Below are 26,558 nucleotides of genomic sequence, written 5' to 3'. Positions count from 1 at the left end.
CCAGGCAGGCTTCTCATGATCCACCAGCACAAAATGCAGTATTTTGCTCCCTTTATCATTTTGCTTTCCATCATGATGCTCCATGCATTCTTCCCATTTGAAGTCCACATTGCTGGAAACCAGAACTTCACAGCAACTGACAGGTTAAAATACTGCATGACAAATTCAGCCAGCACTAGAAAATTCTCTGTTCCCCATTTCCTCTGTCCACTCAGCGCAGCGGGTAAGAAAAGCACAGACAAAGATGCACCGAGACACCGCTCCAGGAGACCTTGCAGGGAAAGGCTATTGGTCCTGAACAGAAAATGAGTAAATTGAAGCAGTAACATCTTTGTTGCCAGCCAACACCCTGTAAGTCATCTCACATTTTACAGGAGACAGCCAGCACAAGACACACAAATCTTACTGAAAACATAGTAATATTTAACATTTTTAACTTCAAGGTTCAAAAAGCACAAAATTCATTCACTGCTGTCCATGTGCTGTTAAAACACCAATTAACACCACAAATTCATTTCCTTAGTGGATTTTATTTGCACCTTTATGTTCCAGAGCCTGACTGAGCATGGTTAAAACACACTAGGTATGCTTCCAAAGCCTTTCAGCAAAGCAGCATTTATCACTGTGGAATTAACAGAACATTCCAAGCAATAAATCCATCAGAAGCATCCAGCACCCTTAAAACAGCACCCTATTACTGACAACTTCAGCGTGACTTTGTGTGGTTTGAACAGAAGAAACAAGGAGCCAAGGCAGAGCCTGCCAATGCACCAGCCGCCTAAAACGATTTCGCAGGGCTTTGACACGCTTAGGCGTGGTATCCCAGCACAGCATTTCCTGTCCAATTCATAACGTGCTCAATCCCACAATATCAGTGTGCCCTGGCTTTTGAGTGCCAGGCAGGTCATAAAAGCCCAGAGTGCAGGCATAACACTAATACAGAGCAAAGTAGGGAGCAGGGCGAGGCATTTACAATGCTGCTGCAGCGTTACACCGAGCATTAGTGAAGTGCAAAACCATGAGGAGAAACCCGACCAATTAAGACAGGCACAAAGCACAAATTAAGAGATTAGCATCATGAAGAAAATTCAGCTCACTCTGCATCTAGCTCATTTCCAACAAACTTGCTGCTTCACATTCCTGCTTCTCACAAATCACTACAAACATGCCTTACAAAACCATCCAAGCAATGGCTACTGCACAGTTCTTACCAGTGCTGTGACATCCTTTGTAAACTGCAGCTGGCAGAAAACAGGGAAACACAGTAAAAGCTGCTTACAGATGTAAAGACAGAATTATCTTGTCATATTGATGGTGAATACAGAAAGCTAAAAATACAACTGATTTCACTGGAAGGTACCAACAGAGGTGAAGGGCAGCAAAGCGTAAAAAATAACTTCAGCCTCCTCGTGAGCACGTCCATCCCCAGGTGCTGATCTGCGCCTCACATTCATCCTCTACCCTTCAGAAGGCAAAATACATTCGTGCCATTTTGCCTTGGTGCATCCCTGGAGCTGCCTGCAGAGAGCTCTGCCTCTATGCAGCGAGACTTCCCTTCCACCACAGCAACATTCCTGTCTCTCATTTCCCCTGGGCTGCTACTGTCCCTGCTTCCCGGTGACGAAACAAGGACTTCATTATGCACTGCAACCAACACGCCCCTTCCTCACATATATGGGAACACGACCACAGGCTGTCAGCTGACTGCAGCTGCTTTCATGCTGTACATCTGAAATGAGAGCAATGATGCTGCAGAAACAGTCTGCTCATGTGATTTGGATTTTTTCCCCCCCTCCACTCGTAGTAAAAATCCAGTTAGATTTCCACTTGCACATTTAATGGAGGGAAAGGACCTAGAAAGAGAACTGGCTTTGAATCTTTAAATAAATGGCTATGTAAGATCTTGATAGGCTGCAAGAATTGCAAGAAAGGAAGAGATGCTGAGGACCCAGAAAACAGAGATCAGAGCAAGAGACTACCGGCACACCAGACAAACAAAACCAATCACCCGCCCCGACCAGAAAACAATTCCCCCTTCCCACAGCTGGTAAGAGGATTCGAAACCTGGGACACCCACACATCACACCAGCACAGAGTGCACTCTGTTCACGCTTCTGTACAACATCCCCACACCAAACAACGCTTCACTGACTTGGACGGCAGGAAGGCTACAGTCCGAAACTGCTGTGATCTGACTAACTCATTTTGTACAAATGAGTACAAAAATATCAGTTCTCAGCTCCTGACAAAATTCATCACAGCTATTAAAATATCTTCTTCAAAAGACAGCATCCTTACAGGGTCCAAAATGTTATCAGATGGGCTTTCTGCCACCTCCTCCCCCAAAGAGAGAATGTTTCCACGATTCCAGGTACATCTGCACAGACAGGTTGCCAGTTCTGAGCAAGTTAGTGAGAAACAGGTTTGGATGACAAAGTGTCGTCCTTTCAACCTTATTCCACCCCCTTCCCAAGGGATCACTGGGAAAGAAAGCTGAACTTGCTTCCAGGAATGAGAAAGCTGACAAATGCAGGCTGTGACATCTTCACAAAGAATATTGAATGTCTTTATTTCAGAATTCTGATGAAGGGCCTACAGAGAAATACTGCAGCCTACAAAGAGGTGCCTGGATCTATTCCAAACTAGATCACATTGAATGATGCATTAGCAGCCTTCTTATTATGAAATATTTTAATTGCTTTAACCAGAAGATGATGGTTTACATTTCAGAAGAGGTTTGAAGACTGAAAAATGAAGTAGACCAATGTACTACTTAACACTCATGTCCCCTTTTGACACGGAAGGTATTGGCGATTTTACATAAAGCACAGCTCAAATGCGCCCTTCTACCTTTTGTTCCTCGAGTGATATATAGTGTATGGCAGTACTGCTTTAATCTCTAGGTGACTGCAACACATACACTCATAAAAAGTCATTATACACTCATAAAGAGTCATTAGGGTATGGCTTAAAAGCAAGTCTTTAAAAAGCTTCAAATTAAAAAAGGAAGGAAAAAAAGAGAGAGAAAGTCTCTGAATATCCAGATCAGGGATGCTTCAGCCAAGCCACTCCCACTCCTGCAGAGCCCTCTACTCAGTACTTACTCACAAGTTTCAACACGACAGGGGGAACAAAAAATCAAACCAGTCTGGTTTGCAGGCCAACAACTGAGAGCGGCAGTAGCAGCTCTGATGGGGAGCAGCTCTGCAACACTTACTAGAAGAGAAGCGCTGCACTTACAGTAAGGACTCAGCATGCTTCCACTTACTGGGTAAAATTTCCTTCCCACTTTGCAATCTGGTTTTGTCTGCACCAAGTTTGCAAACTCCTGTGGCAAAGGTTTCCAGTGTGAATGTGTGTAGCCATTAGCACATGAAGGGTTCCACTCCTATGGTAAATACATTCATGCCACGTGATACATAAAATGAATTTAAAGCAAATAAAACATTCCACAAGCTAGTTTATTAACCCTCAAACTCACCTGAAGGGGTTTGCTCTCTCTTTTCCCACCCGATTCAATGCTAAAATAAGGACAGCTGGCATCCAAGGATTGCTCTCAGCAAGAATCATAGTGAAACCCCCCTGGTTTCACGACCATGCCCTGCAGCCCTTAGTCCAAAGCCACGAAAGCATGCAGGCAGATGCTTCACTAAGGATGTGCATGCTTCACTACTCCTCGCTAAAGGCTGAATAATAGCACTGATTTCAGCTGAACTGCTTGCAAAACTGCAGGTAAGTGTTTGGATGAATCAGAAGCCAGCCTGCCCAGCACCTTGCAGGAACGAGCCAGAGGCATTGTTCCTTCCTTCTCCAATCAGTTTGGCTTCAGAGGATGTTTCTTTACTAGTAATTTTTTGTCATTCCTGACCCTAACTTATTCTTATCACATTTAGCACAGGTATGGGAACTGCTCACCAGAGAAGGTTTTCAGCTGTCTTAGAAGGAAACATTTTTCAGTGCTAGTTTGCTCTGGCAAGAATATCAGTAACACAGCTCCAGTGCTTTCATGGCATTTTACTCTGAGACACCCAGCAAACATTGATCACATAGATAAGAAAGAAACAAATAAACCCAAATCAAACCCCACACCAAAACAAAGACACAAGTCCCACAAACAAAACCAACACCCAAACAACTGCACCCTTTCTTCCCAATGGCAGTGGAATTTTAGTCTTTACATTTAATGCCTTGAGCCCAAGAAACTGGATTTCCAAATACAAGCTGTGCAAGAGACCTTCTTGCAAATAATCTCTTAAACTAAGGTGAGAAGGGTTGATGTAAACTGTATTTTCTGATCTAGGCAATGTTATACAACAAAGCTGAAGTCTCTTCTAGGTCACCACGTCCACACACCACACCCCTCCTTCCATTGTAGTTGCTGCCAGAGCTTTAACATTAACCTCTGTGCACATCAGTAACTGCGTCAGTACAAAACCTGGACGTAAACAAGAGCCCCAAGACTGGACTAAAATCAGCTACTCATAAACACATCTCTGTTGACTACAGGGAAAGGAAAAGATTTCATCCCTTGCCAATGAAATACCATATTGCTCCTTAGGTCTGAGGTGACTGGATGGTCTCAGGAAAAAAAGGATACTCTCGAGGCTGACTGTGGGCAGACCTGCAGTCAGAGGCATACTGAAGTCAAGAATTCATTTCCTTACGTAAGATACTTCTCTTGTTTCTTATTTTACAGCAGAAGTGTATCACTGGCAAAACCTTGGTGCCACATGGCCTTGAGAGCTGCTGAATTCCATGTGACAAAGCAGCAAACTCTTTCCTCTCAGTGTACTGAAAACCTCCATATCCTTTGACTAGAAAGGGGTAACAGATACGCTTTAAGTGACTTTCACTCACTCTCCTGGTCATTCCCACCCAGGACATTACTGTTTATGACAAGAGAAGCATCTCTGCTCAAACATAGTCAGCTTTCACTTATTGATAGGCAGTTTCAATGGTCTGGAATGTTGAGGAAGGATTAAGATGTAAATTAAAGATATGCAAGAGGGAAGTAAACACATAGTAGTAGAGAGCCCCCCCAGCATGCTAGGACTTGTTGCAGCACATTTGCACTTCTCCTATAGGGACAGGCTGAAAGAATTTGGGCTGTTCAGCCTGGAGAAGAGAAGAGACCTTACAGCTACAACTCAGTATCTGAAGGGGACCTCCAGGAAGGCTGAGGTGGAACTGTTTAGAAGGGCCTGTGGGGATGAGGGGCAATGGTCTGAAACCAGAGGAAGGCAAATCCAGGTTGGACACCAGGAGGCAGTTCTTTACAGTGAGAGGGATAAAATACTAGACCAGGCTGCCCAGGGGTGTGGTTGAGGCCCATCCCTGGGACATTCAAGATCGGGGTGCTGTGGTCCTGGGCAGTCTGATCTAGTTGGGAGGTGTCCCTGCTGACTGCAGGGGGGTTGGACAAGATGCCCTTTGAGGGCTCCTTTCAACCCAATGCAATCTGTGCATCTGTGACAAGCATACAAGGCAGTGCAAGGCCTACAGTAAAGCTGCCTGTGAGTGGGCTTAGCAATTGCAATGTTCTCTCTTTTATGCTCGATATTTTCTGTGTAGCACAAGAAGTTTTTGAACCACTGAAGTGCCACAATTTGAAGAACTTTTTAGTATTAAATTTGTTATCCAAAGGCTACAAAACCATAACAATTCCATTAAATTGGTGCTGTGGGTTAGTTGCTTGGGCGGAGTTGGATTGGTTGATGGGTTGGACGCGATGATCTTGAAGGTCTCTTCCAACCTGGTTTATTCTATGTATTCTATTCTATGTAAATACACTTGAGAAGAACTATTTGTAGCTGACCTAAATGTGCCTTCCCAGTTGTATGAAGCCAGCGGTACTAAAACCTACAAGAGGCCAACATTCTGTCAAAAGTGGTTGAGAATGCTACTGAAATTGCTTACAGATACATCACATTTGAACCACTGGGTGTAATACTCATCCTCCTCCTCCTCCTCACAGTCTCAAAATGGTTACATATATACAAGTGTCTCAAAATGATCAAGAGAGTAAGTGAACTCATCTCAGACTTGAGGAGGTGCATGAAAAACCCCAGCTCCTGGATGAGTGTGTTTAAGCCTGGTTCTCAGGAAATTCAACACACCTGGCTCTTCGCCATGTGCACTTACACAACGCATTTTATTCACAGCTCTTTTAGACTTAGAGACACTAAAGGGGAGATGAATTATCCCACTGTACATGCAGGACCTCAGTTCAAAGTGAGAATGTACAGACACTAGCATACAACAAATATTTACAGCAGTTGCAACTAAAAATGTTGGTAATGAAACCTTCAGCACACTGATTACCTCTCCTGGAAACCCACTCCCAACAGCTAACGTTAAGCACCACATGCCAGTTTTCTTTAGTAATGCTTCCCAACACCTTTAGAATTAGCCAACCCAGTTAAAGAAAGCAATCCACTTCATACATTCTAATATGAGCAAAGTAATTAAAAATGTAATAAAAATACAAACACTACTCTTACTTGCAAGGAGATGCTAGAAATACCCTCTGAAGAAGGTGTTCTCCCCTAGATTTAAATTCCTGTGAAATTTCAGGGATGGCAAACAAGCAGGGACATAAATTTAAGGAGCAACAGGGAGAGAAACAGCAATTATTTTCTGGCAGCACAATTCAAAGACTCTGTAACCAACAGCAGAAATCTTTTTCTCTAGTCAACAGTGCCTGAATATAAGCTTCAAACATACCAGCTGAAGGATGTCCTCATCTTTTGGCATAACACTAAGTTCCAACACGCTGTCACTGAAACAGAAGAAAACACCCCACGTGAACTTTCAGTTTCAGCTCACCTTACAAAGACAATCCATTAACTTCCACAGACCAAAACCATTCCAAAGCTCCCAGCCAAATTAGCTTGCAAAACAGAAACTGACCCTGATTTCTATTAGTATGAACAAATAAGAACAGAAATCTGACTGAAAACTGCATCTCTGTTCTCAGCAGAGCTAGTCCATTAGGCCAGCACACTTGGTTAGGTTTATCTTCCTTGAGTCCTAATAGATACTGGAGCTTCAGAGACCAAACATGGTGACAAATCTCTGGGTAAACTCTTTTTCGTCTATTGAAAACTAAAGTCTGTTGGTACTCTTAAAATTGCTAGGGAAACACCATAACCACTGCATCATGTGAAAAGTTGGGCACTGACTTACACCCTTCTGCTCCAATCCCTTCCTAGCAGAATCACAGAATCAACCAGCATATTCAGTCAGATGACATCTGAAATATGGGTGATGAATGCCTGCTGTTTAAGTGCTGAGCTTGTCAATGAATTGCTGAAACCAAAAGCTGCAGCACCATATAGATCCTGCAATTGAGAGCACCATCACTCAGTCACAGAATGCACAGGGTTGGAAGGGACCTTTAGAGATTATCTTGTCCAACCCCCTGCAAGTGTGCCTCCCTGGGCAACTCGTTCCAGTGTCTCCCCATTTTGCTCGTATTTAAATTCCATTAATGGAAGAGGGCAGATTGAGACTGGATGTCCCTGCTGAGTGCAGTGGGCTTGGACAAGATGCCCTTTGAGGGTCCCTTCCGACCCAATGCAATCTGTGAACGCTTCTGGAACTCTTTACTTAGCAAGTGTTCCTAAGAACCATCAGACAGAAAGTGGCACTTTGCACTGGAAGATTAAACATTGTGCTGCAAACTGAGAGATCTCTACAATGTAAATGACTTCCATTACACACTTTGAGAGGTCAGTTTCAATGTGTGGACTCAGTGGTGTCCAACCAAAACACTGCTCGGCAAACCCAACTTCTGAGGCATCATTTTCTATTATTAAGAACAGATTCAGCAGCTCAACTCTGGGCATTGCTCAGTAATTCAAACACTTTCAAGAAAAACTTGAGAAACAAGCAGAAGAGATTTCATCAAATTCCCCACAGTTGAAAAAGAAAGAAGTTGGAGACTTAGCAATTCAAAGCATAAATAATTTACTGAGTTTACATCGGTAAGCAACACATCTCCAAGATGAGCACATAAACATACGAGAACACCTTTTGAATGGAGCAGGCCAACAGCTATTGGTAAAGAGTACAAACCCTTGACCCTGTGGCTAATCTTACCTAGGACACAGTCATTTTTAACAACTCTTTTGAGTTGGTGCCCTTCACCTTAGAATCATAGGATGGTTTGGGTTGTAAGGGCCCTTAAAGATCATCTGGTTTCATGGTTGGGTTCTCATGAGAGCAGAGCAGACGGGGAGAATCACCTCCCTTGACCTGCTGGCCACGCTTTTGGTGCAGCCAAGGATCCAGAGAAAACAATTAGTCTAAGTTCAGCTTTTCTATCTCCAACCAGAGCAAAATAGGTAACATTCTAGGCATGGCACCAAACCTTTCTGAGAACAGTACAAAATATGGGCAAATTCTATCCCACTCCTAAGTCCCACTGCATCATTTCATTTAATGCAGCTAATTTCTGATGTCTGCAGCATTATATAATGAAGACAAACAGCTACAACTGAACAACTGTCTAGAAAAATAATGAGCAGCTATGGAAATGGAGCTGCAGGAGCAATCTAATTAAAAACAATCAGCAAGTCTAAACTGAGTTTCACTGCAAAACAGCCAAACAGTGGGAACTCTCTCCTTGGAAGCAAGGGAAGACAAAAGGTGTTGTATCCTTAAAAATTGTGCTGGGGATGATCAGAAAAGTGAAAAAAGAAAAACCATTTAGTGTCAACAGTATGTTTCAAAGGGTAACAAAAACCTGTGATTAAAAATACAGCCATTAGAATGGCTAGAAAACCACTACCCAACACACTGAGGCTGCAGATGAAACTGTCTTGAGTCCTGAGCAGGGAAGATTTCAACTGACAGCTTAACCTCTTCAAAGGCCCTGCAGCAAGTCACTTGCACAAAAGCACTGAGGTGTGCTGGGTGAAAGAAGAGCTAAGACATAAAGCAGAGCAAGAGCTGTTGCTTGGTATTTCAGAATATGAAGAGCTTGAGTTCATTCAAAAGTCAGCTTGTGCAAGACCAACCCATCAAGGACTATTAAGTCGAGGGATACAGATAAAACCTTGGGTTCAGCAAGTTCTTCATCCAAGAATTTCTGAAAAGTGGGCTGGTACTGGCTGACCAAGTATCACTGTACTACAGCTTCAGTGCTTCACAGTCTTCTACTGGGTATTATCAGAGAGGATACTGCCATAAAGAGATCATCGGGCTGAGCCAGGATGGCTCTGCTGATTGATGCAAGAGCAGCATGCTACAGCAAGAGGCACACACCATAAAGGAATTTTACTTGCCATGAAATGGCAGCACAAGAAATAAAATACTTAGTGCAGCACAAAGTGCTCTGAGACAAGAAAAAACCCACTGTTTTCCAGCAAAGAATCAGAGAGCTCTTTCTTTAGCCATATGAGAAATACTACCTCCAAGCTACGAGGAAGCTAGCCCTGATCTGGAGTCTGAGCTCCCTTCATGGGTCAGGATTAGTGTGTATCTGTTATGTTAAGAGGTTCAGCTGAACACTTCTTGGTAGTTCTATTTACTGTATAAAACACTCAAGGATCCACTGACCTTTTGTGAGCTTCTGGGATGTACACCTTTGGCTCGAGACTTGCTGCAAACCTGAAACATTCTGCAGGTGTGTCCTAGCACGAAATCTTACCAAATAAGCTAATTTCTAGCTACCTGATCTGCTCAGTGAGTGTGGTTTTTCTGACTTTCTTGTTACAGGGATATGGATCCCTCATCTGCCCATTTAAATTCAGACAACCTTCCCCTAACAGTCAGTGTGACTCTCCAAGGGACAGGCACTGCCACAGGAGTGTGGCACAGTTCGGCACACCCGTTCCCAAACCCTGCTCAGCGTTTAGGGAATACATGACAAGGGAAGTACCAACACTGACTGTGCATTAAGGAGAATGGAAAAACAGCTATCTTGCCAGAACTACCAGGAGTGATCATCTCCTGCTCACTGTGCAAAAAATAAATATGCCATGTAACTTAATCCTGGCACCTTACCTGTTCTGGATTAAAGCAATGACTTGAGAATATGTCTTCCCAATAACACTTTCTCCATTGACCTTTATAATTCTGTCACCTGTAAAGGGAAAAGTTACACCTTAAATTCATTCGCCTAGATTGTTTTAAAAGTCCTTTTTATGCTGGAATATCTTACAGGTAAGGTACTGTAACCCATTCCCAGAAACTGCAGTACTCCAGGCTTGGCAGCAAGTAGCAGCCAGGTACGTTCCTGGATTCTGAGTAAGGAAGCTCAGGCTGAGCCTCTCAGTGTTACAAAGAGCCCTGTGGCAGTGGAATCAGGACTGACAAACCAAACCAACCTACACTCATTAGATTTGCAAGACTTTTCTTCCCATTAGTGTGACCACGAAACGAAGCCAAGCTGAATTAAAAAGATAAAGACAACAAGAAATGTACCCAGTGTTTGGCTCAGGGCTCCAGCGGCCTACCCACTCCCGGAGTGGTTTGTAATATCATTTCAAGACACAGATGCAGCAATACATTTTACCCTGAAGTTTTAAACAAGAAATAATGGCATCACCTAATTAGATAGAACTGCCATCAGCAGTGTGTTAAGAAGAGTATTCTGGTAATTTACATTTTTTTTCCCCCTCATTTATTTTCTGGTCTTTATTTTGGGCTTCTAAGCATCTCTTCTCTGGCTATAAATAAAATATTCTCTACAGATATCATCTCTTTCAATTTGGCAAACGCTGAACAGAGCAGAAATTGCCATGGCTCCTCTGCACAGCTTCAGCATATGCTGTGTTTTATCAAGTCAAAACATTTCTTTATGTAATCACATGACAATAATGCCAAAGTAGCCCTTCATGAATAACTGCTTAAGGAGTTAAAAAAAGACAAGTGCCTCATGCTGCACAAACAGGAGCTAGCACTGCTTAAAAACTGCTGATCATCCTAAATCTTTGTATGCCTGTAGGAAGAAACACACCAGAATTAGACTGTTCCAGCCAAATGCATGTTCAGGGAACTGCTGCAAAGAGCCCAGCACAGGGCCACAAAGATGCTGCAGGCAGTGGAACAGCTCCTTGTGAGGACAGGCTGAGGCAGATGGGGCTGTTAAGCTTGGAGCAGAGGAACCTGAGGGGTGACCTTATTCATGCTTAGCAGATGTGCAGAGCAGTGTGAGGGGGATGGAGCCAGGCTCTGCTCAGAGATGTCCAAGGACAGCACAACGGGCACTGGGGGCAAGCTGGAGCAGAGGAGCTGCCATGGGAGCGAAAGGAGAAACTTTGTCACTGTGAGGGTGCCAGAGCCCTGGAATAGGCTGCCTGGAGAGGTTGTGGAGTCTCCTCCTGTGGAGACAATTCAAAACCCATCTGGATGTGTTCCTGTGTGACCTGCTCTGGCAGGGGGGCTGGACTCAATCTCCAGAGGTCCCCTCCAGCCCCTAACATTCTGATTGTGTATAACATCAACTGTTCTAACAAAACACATCATTAAGGACACAGCCAGAATCCTTTCACACAGTCTGTGTTTTGCCTGTTTTCCAGGAACAGAAACCTGTGTTTGCAGTGTTACCCATCCACATAACTTACAAGTTTAGCACTTTTAAGACCTCCCACCCTCACACAGCTTTTTCCTTCTTTCCCCCAGTCCCTTTCAACACGTCAGTAAAGGGTGTGACAGAGTACCTGGCACTTCACAAGTATCTTCTCCCCTCTCCACTTTGATCAGATCAAAAATGGAGTGGGAATTGATAAGAAGAGAGAGGCTTGTTCCTATTTAAGTAAGGCAGAATAATTTAAAGGACAAAAGTCTGTTTTGATGTTATCAGCTGTCACAGAATTAAAGAACTAGTAGCTTTTACAGGTGTAATTCTCCTCTCTTTTCTTTCTCCTCATATTCTCATATACTTGTTCTTACTTCTAAAACAAAAATAGATCAAGACTTAATATATTTTATATCAAATCATAGAATCATTAAGGTTGGGGAAAGGTCTCTAAGATCATGAAGTCCAAACATCAACCCACCACCACAGCAGCACTGCCAGAGGGAACACTACAGTGCTTTTGAGATTACAACCTCACTGCAGGGCAACTAAAAGACAGGTTTTGAACTTCTGAAGGAAAGAACAAGGTTTGATTGGAAGATAGAGCTGTATGTAGCAGCTTAAATCCTATCTCATTTACATCATGTACATTACAGAAGAGCAGTACCTGTGCACAGTCCAGCTTCAAAAGCAGGTCCACCCTCTTTAACTTGTTTAACAAATATGGTATCCATTGGCTCCAGTCTGTTTCTTTGTTTTCCTGAGGAAGAAAGAATATTTCGTAAGCAATTGTAATTGCACTGCATTACAAGGCTTTTACAGGATGTTGATTCCCAGTCCTCGTGGAACTGCAACACTGATTTTCTAGCAGTGTTTCTCAGATGTTCCAAAATGAAGTCTGAAGTTTTCTTGGGGACTTCCCAAAATTCAGGAAGCAAAGGTTAATTCAAAGTGTACTGTCATGTCTGCACATGCTGTACATATTCATAGGGTCACAGAGTGGTTTAGGTCGGAAGGCACATTGGGCAGGGACACCTCTCACCTCTCATTCAACCTGGCCTTGAACACCTCCAGGGAGGGGGCATCCCCAGCCTCCCTCAGAAACCTGCTCCAGTGTCTCACCACCCTCACTGTAAGGAATTTATTCCTCATCTCCAGTCTCAATCTCCTCTCTTACAGCTCAAAGCCATTCCCCCTCCATCCTGTCACTACAAGCCCTAGGAAAAAGTCCCTCCCCAGTTTTCTTGTAGTCCCCCTTCAGGTACTGGAAGGCTGCTCTATGGTCTCCCCAGAGCCACCATTTCTCCAGGCTGAAAAGCCCCAGATCTCTCAAGCCTGTCCCCACAGGGGAGGTTCTCCAGTCCTCTTGACCACCTTTGTGGCCTCCTCTGGACCCACTCCAGCACTTCCACGCTCCTCTTATGCTGGGGGCACCAGAGCTGGATGCAATGCTCCAGGTGAGGTCTCACAAGAGCAGAGGGGCAGAATGCCCTCCCCCATCCTTGGTCACACATATCCCCATCTACACAACTGGGAAGTTAATCTGCAGTAGTTGGGAACCATAGCACCTGTATCTTCTTGCCTTCATTTCCACCATTCCAGAATGGCAATTACCTTGTGCTTTTACAGATCTGCCACCAAACTGATGTAATTTAGTTGAAGCCAAAAAGAGGGGAAAAAAACACCAACAAACCCCCAAACAAGTAGCACCAAGCAAACCCCTCCTCCCCAGCTTCAGATCTCCCACCTGGCCATGGATATTAATCTATGGCACTGTTTACTGAATGTAAACAAGCTGCCTCCCTTATGCCTTTCCTGGTTCCATTCCCACATGGGAAAAGCTCATTATTTGAACAGTTTTGGTCAGCTGCACAAATTGAGACTTCCCTCTTACTCTGACCCCCCCTTTTTCAAATGGAGGCTTCAGCCTAAAGCCTTCATTCTGCAGACCCTCAGGTCCTATCATTCTATCACAGATTAGTTGGACAGAACTGCATACTCATATGGCTCTAAAAACCTCCTCAAAATAACTTCAGATGGGTAGAGAATAATCAGAAAGTGGATTTGCCAGAGTCAGGGAACTACTATCTACAAAGCAACTGAATTATGAAATCAAGAAAGCCCAGCTGGCAGCTCGACCCCCAAACACTTTCAAATTGGATTAGCAGGACCCAGCTACAAGACACAGTAAATGCCCTTTGTGAGCCAAAGCTAATATCTGTCATTTTTAATCTGCTGATTTAAGTAGACACTGCACACATGGTGGGTCTTGTCCTTTAAAAGGTAGTAACTTTTCAGCAAGTTTAGACAAGCTCCAGGAGTAATTTACCCAGATGCCATGAACAAAAGGTTGCTTCAACCACTTACAAGAGTGAGGTTAAAGTATGACCTCTCATAGGCCCACAAAAAGTGACAACACTGCAGCTCCTGTGGCAGATGTCACTCAGAACCCTTATCTGACACTAACAACCCAGGACCAAGGGGCTTCCTTCAGAAAATGCTCCACACAAACATCAGTGGCCTCTTGCTAGTTTGCCAAGCACTCAGGTGCCACCTTTGGTCTTGTCCATACCTGAGCACACAGAACAAGAGGTCACACAGATAAAGTTCCTCCCATTCAACATCCGAACTCAGAACACCTTTACTACACTTTCCACTTGTGAGTCGGAGAGAAAAACTGTACCAGTTCACAAAGATCAGAAATAAACTGGCACTGTTTAGTCTGGAGAAGAGGAGGCTGAGGGGGGAGACCACCTTGCTCTCTAGAACTCCCTGCAAGGAGGATGGAGCCAGGTGGGACTTGGTCTCTTTATTGTCAGGTGACAGAACAAGAGGCAACGGCCTGAAATTGTGCCAGGGAAAGTTTAGGTTGGAAATCAGGAAAAATTTCTTTCCTGAAAGAATGGTCAGGCCTTGGAAGAGGCTGCCCAGAGAGGTGGTGGAGTCACCATCCCTGGAGGGGTTCAGGAAGCCTGTGGCCATGGCACCTGGGGACATGGTTTAGTGGCCATGGTGGCATTGGGCTTGACAGCCGGACTCAACCTTACAGCTCTTTCACAACCCAAACAGCCCCATGAACAATCAATCACCAAATTGCAAATCTAATTAACCAGCAATTTGCAATACTAATTGCTGCCTTCAATAAGCAGTGAGATCAAAGTAGACTCTACACAATTAAGATTAGTGTCTTGTTTCCTTTCTTGTCCAAATAAAGTGAAACATTTGGATATATTTAGACTAATTTATGACCTAGCATTGATACTACCTGGTCTAGCAGCTGGGACTCCAAGTCAACAGAACCCTCACACTGCCAGGGAGAAGTTTCCCCCATAGAGTTACACCCAGCCTTCCAGAAGTTGGAGGTGCCGGAAGCGGCAGAAGGGAGCACGCTGCACCAGCACAAGCAGCTGACTCACAACACACTTCCAGCAGGCTCTTTCTCCCTGACAAAGAGGAACACTGGAACAAAATGCAAATGCTGCTTCTTTTGAAAGAAGATTTGTAATTGCTATCTGGGGAGGGTACCACATACAGCAATGCTTCTCCAAACTCACAGATTAGGTTGGAAAGGACCTGAAAGCGCCTCTGGCATGTTGATTACAGTATCACAGTATCACTAAGGTTGGAAGAGACCTCAAAGATCGAGTCCATCGAGATGAGGCAACTGAAGGATGCTATTTCCTCTTTTTCTTACTCTTCTCTTCAGTCAAGGAATACTATTTCTTTGTTAGAATGCATCAAACTTGGTACAGGCTCTTCTGCTCTCTAGACTTAATTAGATGTTCAGCTCCTTTGAAAGTAAATCTTGTAGTGCTTCCAATAAAAAGGCAAGAGCAATCAGGATGCCTTTCTTCACACTCACCTGCTCACACCGGTCAGTGCTAAACCTGCAAAAAATCTCAACCTTTAAAGGGCAGCTTAACCTCTAAGGGTGAAGCAGGAAGTGCAGGTAACCAGAAATCTTCACTCCAAATCTACACCACAAAAGGCACTTTTGGACTGGCACACAGCTTCACACAACTGAACAGCTTAGTCCTTTAGAGGGAAAGCTCAAGCGAATGATCACCAACAAACTTCAAAAGGACAGATGTTTATCTGAAGAGACTTTAATCGTTGAGACAGCTTCAGAGCACCAAGTCTGAAGGCAAACACGAGAGGATTGCCACTAGATGGCTCCTCTGCACGACACACTGCAGCCACAGCTCTCCAGCAAGCCCGTGAAGCAAGTGCAGCTCCAGCAGCAAGAGACCCCCACAACCAACAGCCCAACACATAGCGTCCTGCCTCTTTCCGAAGCGGCTCTGCCTCATTCTTCAATACTTTAGAGTCCTTGTGCTAATCCTTCACAGAATTTCTGGCATGCCTGCTTGTGCCAAATGAATCTGGTGTTTGTCAGCATGGAAGAGAAGATTGGCTTCTCTCAATTTTCTCCTCACAGGCTACTGACTCATTTGGGAACGGGAACAACTTGTAGCAAGGTAAACAGGAATTGTTTCATCCACCCCCAAGATCAGGCTAAATGCATGAGAAAGATCTCTTACAGCTGCTGTCCCATTGGGTTACTTGTAAAGGTGCAATAGACAAACCTGTCAGGTTCCGTCCTACTGACACCTACATCCTCTGCCTCACAGCCATTTCAGCTCTTCCCAGGAGCACAAGTCCTGCCTTCTCTCCTGCTAATGACAATACTGCTATCTCTCCAGAGCATTCTGTGCCCTCTGATCTGTATTTTAAGGCAGCCAACATCCTATGTTGCTGTGAGTAGCAGTATTGAGCTATGATTCATAGTTTAAGTAGAAACACCAAAGTTTCCAGCAAAAAATCTCAATCCCACCTGCACAGGTCTCATTGTGAACCAAAGCAGTGTTTGTTAACTGCTGTTCCTCTGCTGAAAAACACATCTTGGAGAACACTTCAGATGAACAGACCCAAGATTGGGTGTCATGAAGAAGGGGCCATTCTCCTTCCAATGGTGTTTTGTGACAGAGCGAGAAGCAGTGGATACAAACTGGAACCCAGGAGGTTCCACCTCAACATCAGGAGGATCTTCTTTACTGTGAGGGTGCTGGAGCCCTGGAGCAGGCTGCCCAGAGGAGTTGTGGAATCTTCTTCTCTGGAGACTTTCAAAACCTGCCTGGAGACATGTTGCTGTGGGACCTGCCCTAGGTGACCCTGCTTTGGCAGGGCGGTTGGACTCAGTCCCAGGAGATGCCTTCCAGCCCCTACCGCTCTATGGTATTTGCATGTGTAGCTGATCCAGTCCTCCCTGCCAGAATACTGCAGAGCTTCCTTCTCTAGATCACAGGTGGCATCTTCCATGCTGGAGTGGCAGCGAGACTGCACTGTCTTCCTTTCCTAAAGGAACCTGCATTTTATTTTTGTGTGTCAGAATAGATAGGGAGGGCACAGGTTTGCAGGGTGATGAGGAATGGGAGGAGATTGACTTTGCAGAGTATAACAAGCAGGTGACAACAGACAAGTAAAAACAGGAGGATGAAAGGGATCAATTCATCTGCTTCCACAGGAAAAGAAAGTTTCCCAGAATACTTCTGATACATCACTTACACAAAACACCCAAGCCAAAAGGTCAGATGTTCTGTGTCTTCAAACTAAACAAGGTTTTTCAGAGCCTACTGAAAGCAGGCCCCCGTCTCCGCTACGCTGTGAAGCGAACTGCAACTCGCCAGCGAAACAAGCACTGACCCTGTGCGGTCTACGTGGTCAACAAGCGACAGAAGCACAAACTGAAGCCCTGCACACTGCACTCATACCACAGCTAACTCCACCTCCTCTGCCCACCATCAGGACAGAAAGGGAAAGCAGGAGGTGAGATAGGGCTGTCACCCTGAAAACTCAACTTCCTTACCTAAATCAACACATTTCTTACTGTTTTAAGGGACACAAAATCCTGTGGAGAGAGGGAGCACAGATGAGAAAACAGCTGAGCAGCACAGGGAGTTTCAGTGAAGTGGGACTGCAATGGAGCCCAAATTAATAAGAGCTAATTGTTGAATGATGAGCAGAGACAGGCAACAGGAGAGGAAGGAAGCTATGAAAATGGAGGGGAACCCAGAGGAATAACCTAGAAACAAGGTTTTCCCATCCCTCCTAAACCAAGCACCATCCAGAGGGACCAGGACAACCATGGAGTGAGCTCATGGGAACTCGCTTTGGCAGCTATTGAAGTGCATTATACAGCTCAAGAGAAGGGTTCAACACATGGGATCTGTGAAAGGAGGAAAACAAGACCTACCTTGTCTATTCCCATTCTCTTCATCCTAAGGAGAAAGAAAGTGCATAACATTAAAAATCCAGCAAATGGAACAAATGCAGAGGCACAGGAGGCTTGAAAAGTGCATTCTGCTGCTTCGTACTGTTCAACAAGCATTCACCTTTCCAGCCTTCAGCCTTCCCTTGTGCTGAGGATGCAGTGTGAGGCCTGCCTTGACATGAAACATCCCCAGAGAAACACACAAATAGCCCAGTGAGGTTGAGGATGCTCCCTCCCTGGAGGTCTTTAAGGTGAGATCGGATGAAGCCTTGGGCAACCAAGTTTAGCTGAGAGGTGTCCCTGCCCAGAGCAGAAGGGTTGCAGTAGATGGTCTCTGAGGTCCCTCCCAACCTGAGCCATTCTATGAAAACAAAGATCACAGCCCCCAGAGTGCTGCCACGAAGCCAAATACTGCACTGTGTGCTACCACAGGCACGGTTTCACCACATTCCAAGGTTATACTTTAATCATTCAAGGATTCAAAGCTAAATATGCCATAGAGACAAAATATTTAGTAAGTAAGCTCTGAATGTTTCCTGCAATTTGAAATATCAAGTTTGTTTAGCCTTCAGTGCTACTGCCTAGAGAAAACCATCTTCCCTAAACACTCTTTAGTGACAACTTTGAAGATTCTCTGCCTGCTCACTGCACTATATACACACCATCTGAACCAGCAGGTCTCACCAACAGTCAAAAAACCAAGAGATAAATCACACAACTTTAATCAGAAAATGATTACTTCAGTTACTTTCCTGTCAGTATTCTCCTTGTGGCCATGGAGGTGTTGGGTAGAAGACTGGACTTGGTCTCTGTGGTCTTTTCCAACCTTAAAGATTCTATGACTCTACTTTAGTACAAAGCAGTCTTTTGAAAGATCAGGGCTAATCTCTTCTACAAAAGCCTAGCATTTGAGAAGCACAACTGTTTACATATGGAGAGTTCAATCCAATTACAATTTCTTACGCTGGGATCTACTTTTTGGGGAGTATTTTTACCAATCCACATTAGCTCATTAAAAACAGATTCATCCTGAAGGAAAGAAGGAGCAAGGAGATGATTCATAGAATGGCTGAGGTTGGAAGGAACCTTAAAAAAGCTCATCCAGTTCTAACCCCCTGCCATGGGCAGGGACACCGCCACCAGCCCAGGTTGCTCAAGGCCTCACCCAACCCGGCCTTGAACAGCTCCTGGCAAGGGGCATCCACAACCTCCCAGGGCAACCTGTTCCAGTGTCTCACCACCCTCACTGTAAAGAATTTCTCATCTCCAGTCTAAATCTGCCCTTCTCAAGCTTCAATCCATTCCCATCTGTATATTTCCTCCTATTTTTCACTGCATTGATTTCACATTTCCAGGTCTTTTGCATTTGAAGACAAATCACTGTCTCCTGCATGTTAAATATTATCAAAGCAACTGCACATTGATCTAAGCAAAGCGTTGAAGAGAGGAAGATGTGAAGCAAGCAGTGGTAAGACCTAGACATGAACACTATATAATGATGAGGATTAGACAGGTCTCTCCTAGGTGCAAAGAAATTTCTTGGGAGACATACAAAGCTCTTGTAAGGCACTGCAGAAAGATAACTAAGGAAAAAACCAAAGGGCAGCAACAAACCAAACAACAAATCCCCCAAGACAAAACCCCTGAGCTGAAAGAGATCAGGTATTCATTCTACTTTTAAAAAGCCAAACCACCCAGACCCTGAGAGAAGGAAATCCTTAAGACAGTCCTGTCTACTCTATGCTTTGGTATAAATGCCACACTAGTGATAAAGTACTGTTAAAATTCATCATTTTCTCTCTTGAAGCCTTCCAACAGCCAGAGGGTTTTGAACTACCATTGGCAGCAAAGAATCAGACAATATCTGATATTAAAGGCAATTCACCCAGGCTTTTTGCGATGCTAGTTTAAGCACACACTCCTTACTCCCTGAGGGACAGGAGGCATTGGAAGCTAGGGGCTGCTCCTGAATGTGCAGCTATTCCCAGTTTGCTGTGTGGTCTCACTCAAGCACAGCAAGTCGGCTTGCCAGAATGAAATGTGTTGAACTGCAGCCTCAGCTTCCAAGACCATCTTTCACACAGGACTGTCTCTGCCAACAGACCTGAAAAACACCACTTCCTTCCACAACTGTCCTAGAGATGCTCACTGTTCCCCACTGTGGGAGACCTGCTCAGCTTACAGGGGAGAGGAACAAATGCAGGTTGACTGAGTCCACAAGGAGAAAGGTGGAGATGGTTAGAAGCAAGACATGTTTGTTGTCCCTGGGAATGGAGATCCATGAAGCTGGGCTGCCAAGCAGCTGAGGGAAGGAGTCTTGTGAAGATAAGACAGCCCTGTTTAGGCTAAAAGTAACAAATCAAGGCTAGAACAACAAAACCAGGCAGCTTTGAAGGCTCTGGTGCCCGAGACCTTGTGTAAACTCCTACTCAATCCATTCCATGGTTTTGGAAGGGATCAGTGCATGTCTATCTAACGAGTGAGCTTCCCCACCTTACACACAGCAGACCTGAGTAAGACTCACCTAGACACATGCTTACTTTCAAGCTAGGTTTGTGACCCTAGAGAGGATAACAAAGCTGTATGTGAATGGTTCATTCATTTAACTTACTTTAAAAGAAAACTGAACAGCAGATTCCGGAGGGTAAACTATGAAGTGTCTTAAGGTGAAGCCAAAACCCTGAGAAGTCCTCCTTAGCACAACAGTTTTGGGGCCAGGCCAAGAGAAAGTTTCTTCATCCTCTGATGGTGATATAACTTCACTCTGCTCTTTTCCCTCTTTGTTTTTTGATGCCTAAAATAAAGCAGACAGAAAAGTCATCATTTGGGGAATCATTTTGTTAGGAAAACGAAAAGCCCCCAAAGCACACAACACACACTGAACATTCCTGTGCACTCCAGAAACCTCCCTTCTCACCCCAGTCCCAAAACAACTTGATGGTCACTGATGTTTTGAAGAGGAATGTCTTGTAAAGCAGCATCCCTTTCAGCATTACATCTCTGGTCACACTGACATAAAGAATTACTTTTAACTTATGTTAGATGTTAAGAAAGTCAACATACAACAGCGAGAGGCTCAAATGAGCCCCAAGAAATGAGTAAAGCCTTCATGCTTGAATCGCTTTCTACTTCAGACACAATCTGTCTTCTGGGAGCCCAGCTCTGGGTGCACACAGCACTCTCACACGTGCAAGACTGACTCCTCTCCTCCTCACCTACAGTGCAGGCATGGTCCTCTCAACTAGTAGCTCCTCACTTAAAACAGGTGGAGCAGAACTGAAGAACACATGCAATTAGTTAGGGTTCCTCAGCAAGTTGATGCTGCTTTTCCTCCAGTCATATCTTGGACTTCACCTCTGTTTTTAATGCCCTTAGCTACTTTCTCTGATCATTTCACTATGCAAATTCTAAGCACACAAGTTAAAAAAGCTTAGCTTCCTTTTACTACCTAACTGCAGCCCTTCCTCTCATGCAATGGTAGTTTTATATACCTGTGACTCAAGAAACATACTATGATAAAAATATTGATCTTCTCATCTTATATAAAATCTCCCCTGTAAGTTTCCCAAGCGAGTGCCACACCACATTTCAAATCAAAGGCAGGAGAGGTACAAAGAAAGCATGCAGAACCCTGTGCCCCCCCTCTGAATATTCCAGTTCAATGATGCGTGAAACAAATTTAGATACCAGATCCTATAGCCTATTCAGAGGGTATTCAAAGAGAAATAATGGTCTTCTTGTCCTCCTGGAGCTCTGCTGCTGTGCCTCAGCCACTGCCCCATACGTGTCAGAATTTACTGCTCAGTTTTCTCCCTGGGCTGCTCCAAAATAATCCTTTTTGCTTCAGCCTTACAGCTGGGATCTCAAATTGCAGCACTTATTGGCAAGGTGGGCCCAGCCAACTCCAATCAACATCTACTGAGCAGATAAAGCATTCCCAACTCCAACCACAATGCTGACAGCATGGATTACTGCAAGGAAAGCGTTGCAGCTGCTTGGTCAGAGCTCACCCACCAGAACAACATTCTGCATTCAGATGTGTACAGCATGACACATTTCTGCACAAATGCTTCAGTTTGTCCTTGGAAACCCCACATCCTGGTACATCCAGCAGGAAGGATAAGCAAATACTAGGCAGTGCTTCAAAGAGCAGCCTCCCTATCTCCAAAAGCCCTGTTTTACCAGCAGGGTAAAAGATACACATGGGGAAGGGTCTTGGTGCTACGGCCAAGCTAGGAAATGGAACCAATTCTGGAGGCAGAAAATGCAGAGGATTGAGAGCAGCCGACAAAACTCTGCTCCTCTAAAAGCCTGGAGGGATGATCAGTACACTCTGGAAAGAACAATAAGAAGTATCAAGGACTGCATTCTCAGCCCAATCTGTCCTCATCCATCACCTTCCATCACATTTTCAAGTGTTGGTGTGAAAGCAAAAAGGCTTTGCAATGAGAGGACTGACATGAAAAATCAGGGAGAACTGGGGCAAAACAAGAGGCTCGAGTTTGAAGTTCAAGCAGTGCAAAGAGTAAGGTAAAGGTTACATGACCCCTCAGGCTAAGGACAAGGGTTTGCTGCTGAGGTGTTCTCCACCAGTCTGTTCAGGTTCCAAACACAACAGTTATTTTTCAGTTCTGCACAAACTAATGTCCCTTCTCAGTCTTTCCATCTCCTAACATGTGTTGAAACTGCAGCCAGTGAGAACATCTTGATCCTAGGGAAATGGCAAAAGAAATAGCTCCAAAAAATAGAAAATAGATTTTGAAAAAAGCAGTCCCTGGCCTCTGAAGAATGCCAGTGATTTCCTCTGTGAAGTGATGGGCAGCAGCCCATCCACTCAGCATTCCCTTGCAATCTCCTGTTATTTATAGGCAACGCTTGATGCTGAAGCTTTGAGCGCTCGAAAACAGCCACAGGTATCACACACCAGCCACAATGCCTCACAGCAAGGTTAAGCTAACAGGGATAAATCCAAGTCTACAACACACCCGAGGCTTTTTTCCAACAAAACCCTTCCTACTAGGCCAAAAGATAGATTTAGCATGTGTAACACGAGATGTTTGCTATGGAAATGCTGTAACCTGAATTCAAAACACAGGTCTCTGGAGAACAGGGCTGGTGAGGGGCAGCTGAGGGAAATGGGGTTCCTTAGTCTGGAGAAAAGGAGCCTCAGGGGAGACCTTCTGGCTCTCTCCAACTCGAGGTTGTAGTGAGGTGGGTGTTGGTCTCTTCTCCCTAGTAAAAAGTGGGACAATGAGAGGAAATGGCCTCAAGCTGCCCCAGGAGAGGTTTAGGTTGGAGATCAGAAGAAAGGATTCTCAACCACTGGCACAGGCTCCCCAGGGAGGTGGTTGAATCCCCATCCAGGAGGTGTTTCAAAGAGGGAAAGATGTAGTACTTAGAGAATGCTTGGACTGGGCGATTTTGGAGGTCTTTTCCAACCAAAAATATTTTGTGATTCTATGTTGCTGAACTGTTGATAAACATCACTACTCCCTGGCCCAATCACTGTTGCTGGGAAGAGAAGCCAGAACTAAGAGGTTCTCTTCATGCCAGCCTGGGAGCCACTACAAGCTCTGCCAACAGGACAGAGAGGGCAGCAGTACTAACGCTAACATGTTCAGTAACAGCAGCTTCCACAGTCCCACGATGAACAGCCATCAATTTGAATTACAAAGAGAAGGAGAGTGAACATCTGCCGAGTAACCCTGTGACGTGCCCAGCCACAGCACACCCATCACTGTCCCTCGCCAGAGAAGGCTTCAAAAACAGCATGAATAAGTTTTCAAACCCACCAACAAAACAAGGATGCAAGACAGCAAGCAAGAAACAGACAGTGTTTAGCATAGGCAGGAATGTCACTGAAGGCAGAGCTGCTACGTGGCTTTCCTTGTGAGCCAACAATGGCAGCAGTCAAGTCGCAAATCAGTTAGTATCTCCTATTTTTAAGGTAATTTGTCGAGTTGCATTTCAAGAGAAAAGAAACCAAAACATTCATTTTCACTCATTTCATCTGAAATCTAACCACCACCCCCCCAAGATTATTTTGCCATATTCCTTAGTGGAGATCCCCAAGTTTGTTTTTCTATAGATGCCATGCTCCAATGTTAGTCAGAATGCACACAATCAGGTTCAAGGACTGAAGAATCCCAGGCTACTAAAAATGAATCAAACATCATTTCCCTCAGGAGTTCTTCATACAAGGTTTCTGCACAAAGTATCTCCAAGCATCATTTCCTGTTATAGGCAATTACAAGGACATACAACAGATGCTGTAAGTGCATTGTAAAAAGCAGAGTTGGGGTGAACATTGGATTTAACCCTTTGAGCAACAGAAGTACTTGTGACAATTCACATGGTGCCTTGAACTCCCTGGATCACTGGGACCGAAACACGAGGAAGAGAATGATGGAAAATCAGGAAGTGATACAATGCCCAATTAAGAATAAATCTCAAATAAGTCATTTCCCATTCTATCAGTCTAAAAGAAATAATTCTGCAAAGGCTCTACAAACCACCCAATTTGCATGTCAGCCCAAGCCAGCCTTTCATCTCCTGACCCATTGCCAGATGGATCTGTAGTTTTGTTTTGACCGTAAGTGATTTCTTTGTGTTCTGTTAGTAGAAGCTGCACTGTAGATGTAAAGGTTACCCAAACTGCATTTACTGAAGCCTAAATTCAAATTTAAAAGCAGAAGGAGGAAAAAAAAAACAGAAAAGGAAAAGAAAAACAAGTGTTGGAGCTGAGCCAGCAGCTGAGCACCTACCAACCCCCCAAGAGCAGCCCAGGGACGGGCGGTGCTAGGCAGCACCTGCTGCAGCCGCATTCATCAACCTTCGACTGTTATCTAGTCTGAGAAATGTGATACCTGAGCCAACAGTTCAGCTAAATGGAGATAGGCTGGACAGAAAATGAGCTGATGGTACTCATTTTACTGATTCAATAGCCATAATATGTGCTACATAAGACAACGAACAAAGTAACACTCTAAGCAACCACTGACATAAGCCAGAGCAAAGCAACATCTTGAACATAGTTATTAATCCCTAAATTATCCCAAGACACCAAGAGGATATTCCAAATGCTCTAACAAACACTGAGCTCACTTGAAAACAGTGAGATTTCTTTTATTGGGTCATTTATTCTCCCTAGTTTCTGTACCAAAGTAGCTATCACTCAGCTAACTGCCCTGTTAAATCTGCAATTCCAGAGGGAAAAAAGGGCTTTTCTAGAACAGTTTGACCTTACTTTAATGTGACTAAGTATGAGGAACTTTACAAAGGTAACAGAGAGGAGGGAGGGAGGGAATAACCAACCAACCACCAACCAACCAGAAAAGCATCTTTTCTTGCTAAGGCTACAGAATGGGACAAAAAAATCCCCCCAATAGAGGAAAGGAAATGTTACCCACAGACCAACAGCAAGTTCCACTGCAAGTCAGCCTTTGTTTCTTTAACAGCCAGGTGCTTCCACTGCTGGGTTTTAAATGAAGTTACAAGCCACTGAACTTTTTAGTATCAATCATATGGAAAACTTCAGATTGCTTTGCTAGAGACTGACAAGGTCAAATGAGGTGATAATAATTATTGACTATTTATTGAACATCATAAATATAACCCTTTGTTTTTGCTACACCTATCTGATCAGAAGTGATGAAGCAAGGAAATGTTACCATGCCTAGAGGACAGCATGACCCCTTCCCATCCTCACTCATTTTCTCCTGTGGTGACAGACTGGGACTTCTGCACAGAAGCAAACTCAGAGCAAAAGGTTAATCCACTGGAGAGGACATTTCCCTGGTCCTGATATGACAGAAACCCACCCCAAACTCTCCAAGTCTCTCTGCATCCTGAAAACAAGTAACGCTTCCTGTAAGAAACATCCCAGAGACCGAAGAAAAGGTTCTGCACCTTTGCCTTCAGATGCATCCTCACCATCCCCGTTTGCAGCACAGGGAGCTGCATCCAACACCCAAAGAACAGCAGCCTGTGTTTCCTCTCAGTGGCACCCAAAGCAGCATCATTCATACAAGGTGCAAAGTGAGTCCCTGCAGTTCTCCTGGAGGTCATAAATCAAGGACTTCAAGGCAGATGAGTCACATTTAGGAAGACAAATGCTGTGGTCACATGGTGAAATGGTCTCAAGCCCTGGTGAAAGAAGACACTTCTACTGTCTTTAAACCCAAATGGAATGTACAAATAGCATCTTTACTATAGAGGTAGCTTCCAGTCAGAGAAAAGTAGCTGCTGACACTGAGGGACACCTTAAGTAAATCCACCTCCTACCTAGGACACTGCTTTCTCCTCAAAGCAAACTCGAGTTCCACCACTTTCAGCCTTAGCCTCTCACTGGAAAAAATGCCTGCAGAGAGACCAGCAGAACAGCTGGGATGAAGGAAAGCCAGGACCTACATGTCAGACATCCACTTGTTCAAACTCCTGACCCTTATGCTCAACCAAAGCCTGCAGTCTTCCCCTGAACAAGCAGGAAGGATGTTGGCAGAGAAATGCAGGGAAGGCAGTGTGGCCTGGCAGCACAGGTACAGTGCCCCTTCCTCTAAGAAGCCTTCCAGCATTTGCTGTCCACAGGGTAGCTAGAAGATGAAACCATCACTGTCTCCAAAGCCACCCTGACAGATGGAGATCAGCCTGCCAAATTGGGGGGATAAAAGGGAACCTATAAAAATCCCAGCTGTATGATCTTGGATGCAAGCTAGTACCAGGGAAAACCAAAATGCATCTAGAATTTGTATAAAAAGAGGCAAA

At 44.4% G+C, this 26,558-nt stretch overlaps 1 protein-coding gene across 1 annotated transcript in view; it reads right to left on the bottom strand.

Annotated features, from left to right (window-relative positions):
• The window catches only part of ARHGAP21 (Rho GTPase activating protein 21), a 66,090-nt gene that overhangs the window by 28,409 nt on the left and 11,123 nt on the right, over window positions 1-26,558 (bottom strand). The window contains exons 2-7 of the mRNA XM_054171418.1: window positions 20,407-20,589; window positions 17,778-17,802; window positions 12,192-12,284; window positions 10,009-10,087; window positions 6,724-6,778; window positions 1,212-1,241 (exon numbers count right to left, since the gene is read on the bottom strand). Of these exons, the coding sequence (XP_054027393.1) occupies window positions 1,212-1,241; window positions 6,724-6,778; window positions 10,009-10,087; window positions 12,192-12,258 (231 nt within the window). The 5' untranslated portion in view covers window positions 12,259-12,284; window positions 17,778-17,802; window positions 20,407-20,589. The remainder of the gene's footprint in view (window positions 1-1,211; window positions 1,242-6,723; window positions 6,779-10,008; window positions 10,088-12,191; window positions 12,285-17,777; window positions 17,803-20,406; window positions 20,590-26,558) is intronic.

Source organism: Dryobates pubescens, chromosome 21 (assembly GCF_014839835.1).
Source record: "Dryobates pubescens isolate bDryPub1 chromosome 21, bDryPub1.pri, whole genome shotgun sequence".
NCBI lineage: Eukaryota > Metazoa > Chordata > Aves > Piciformes > Picidae > Dryobates > Dryobates pubescens.
Note: the sequence above shows the minus strand (reverse complement) of the source record. Positions and strands in the feature narration are given on the sequence as shown.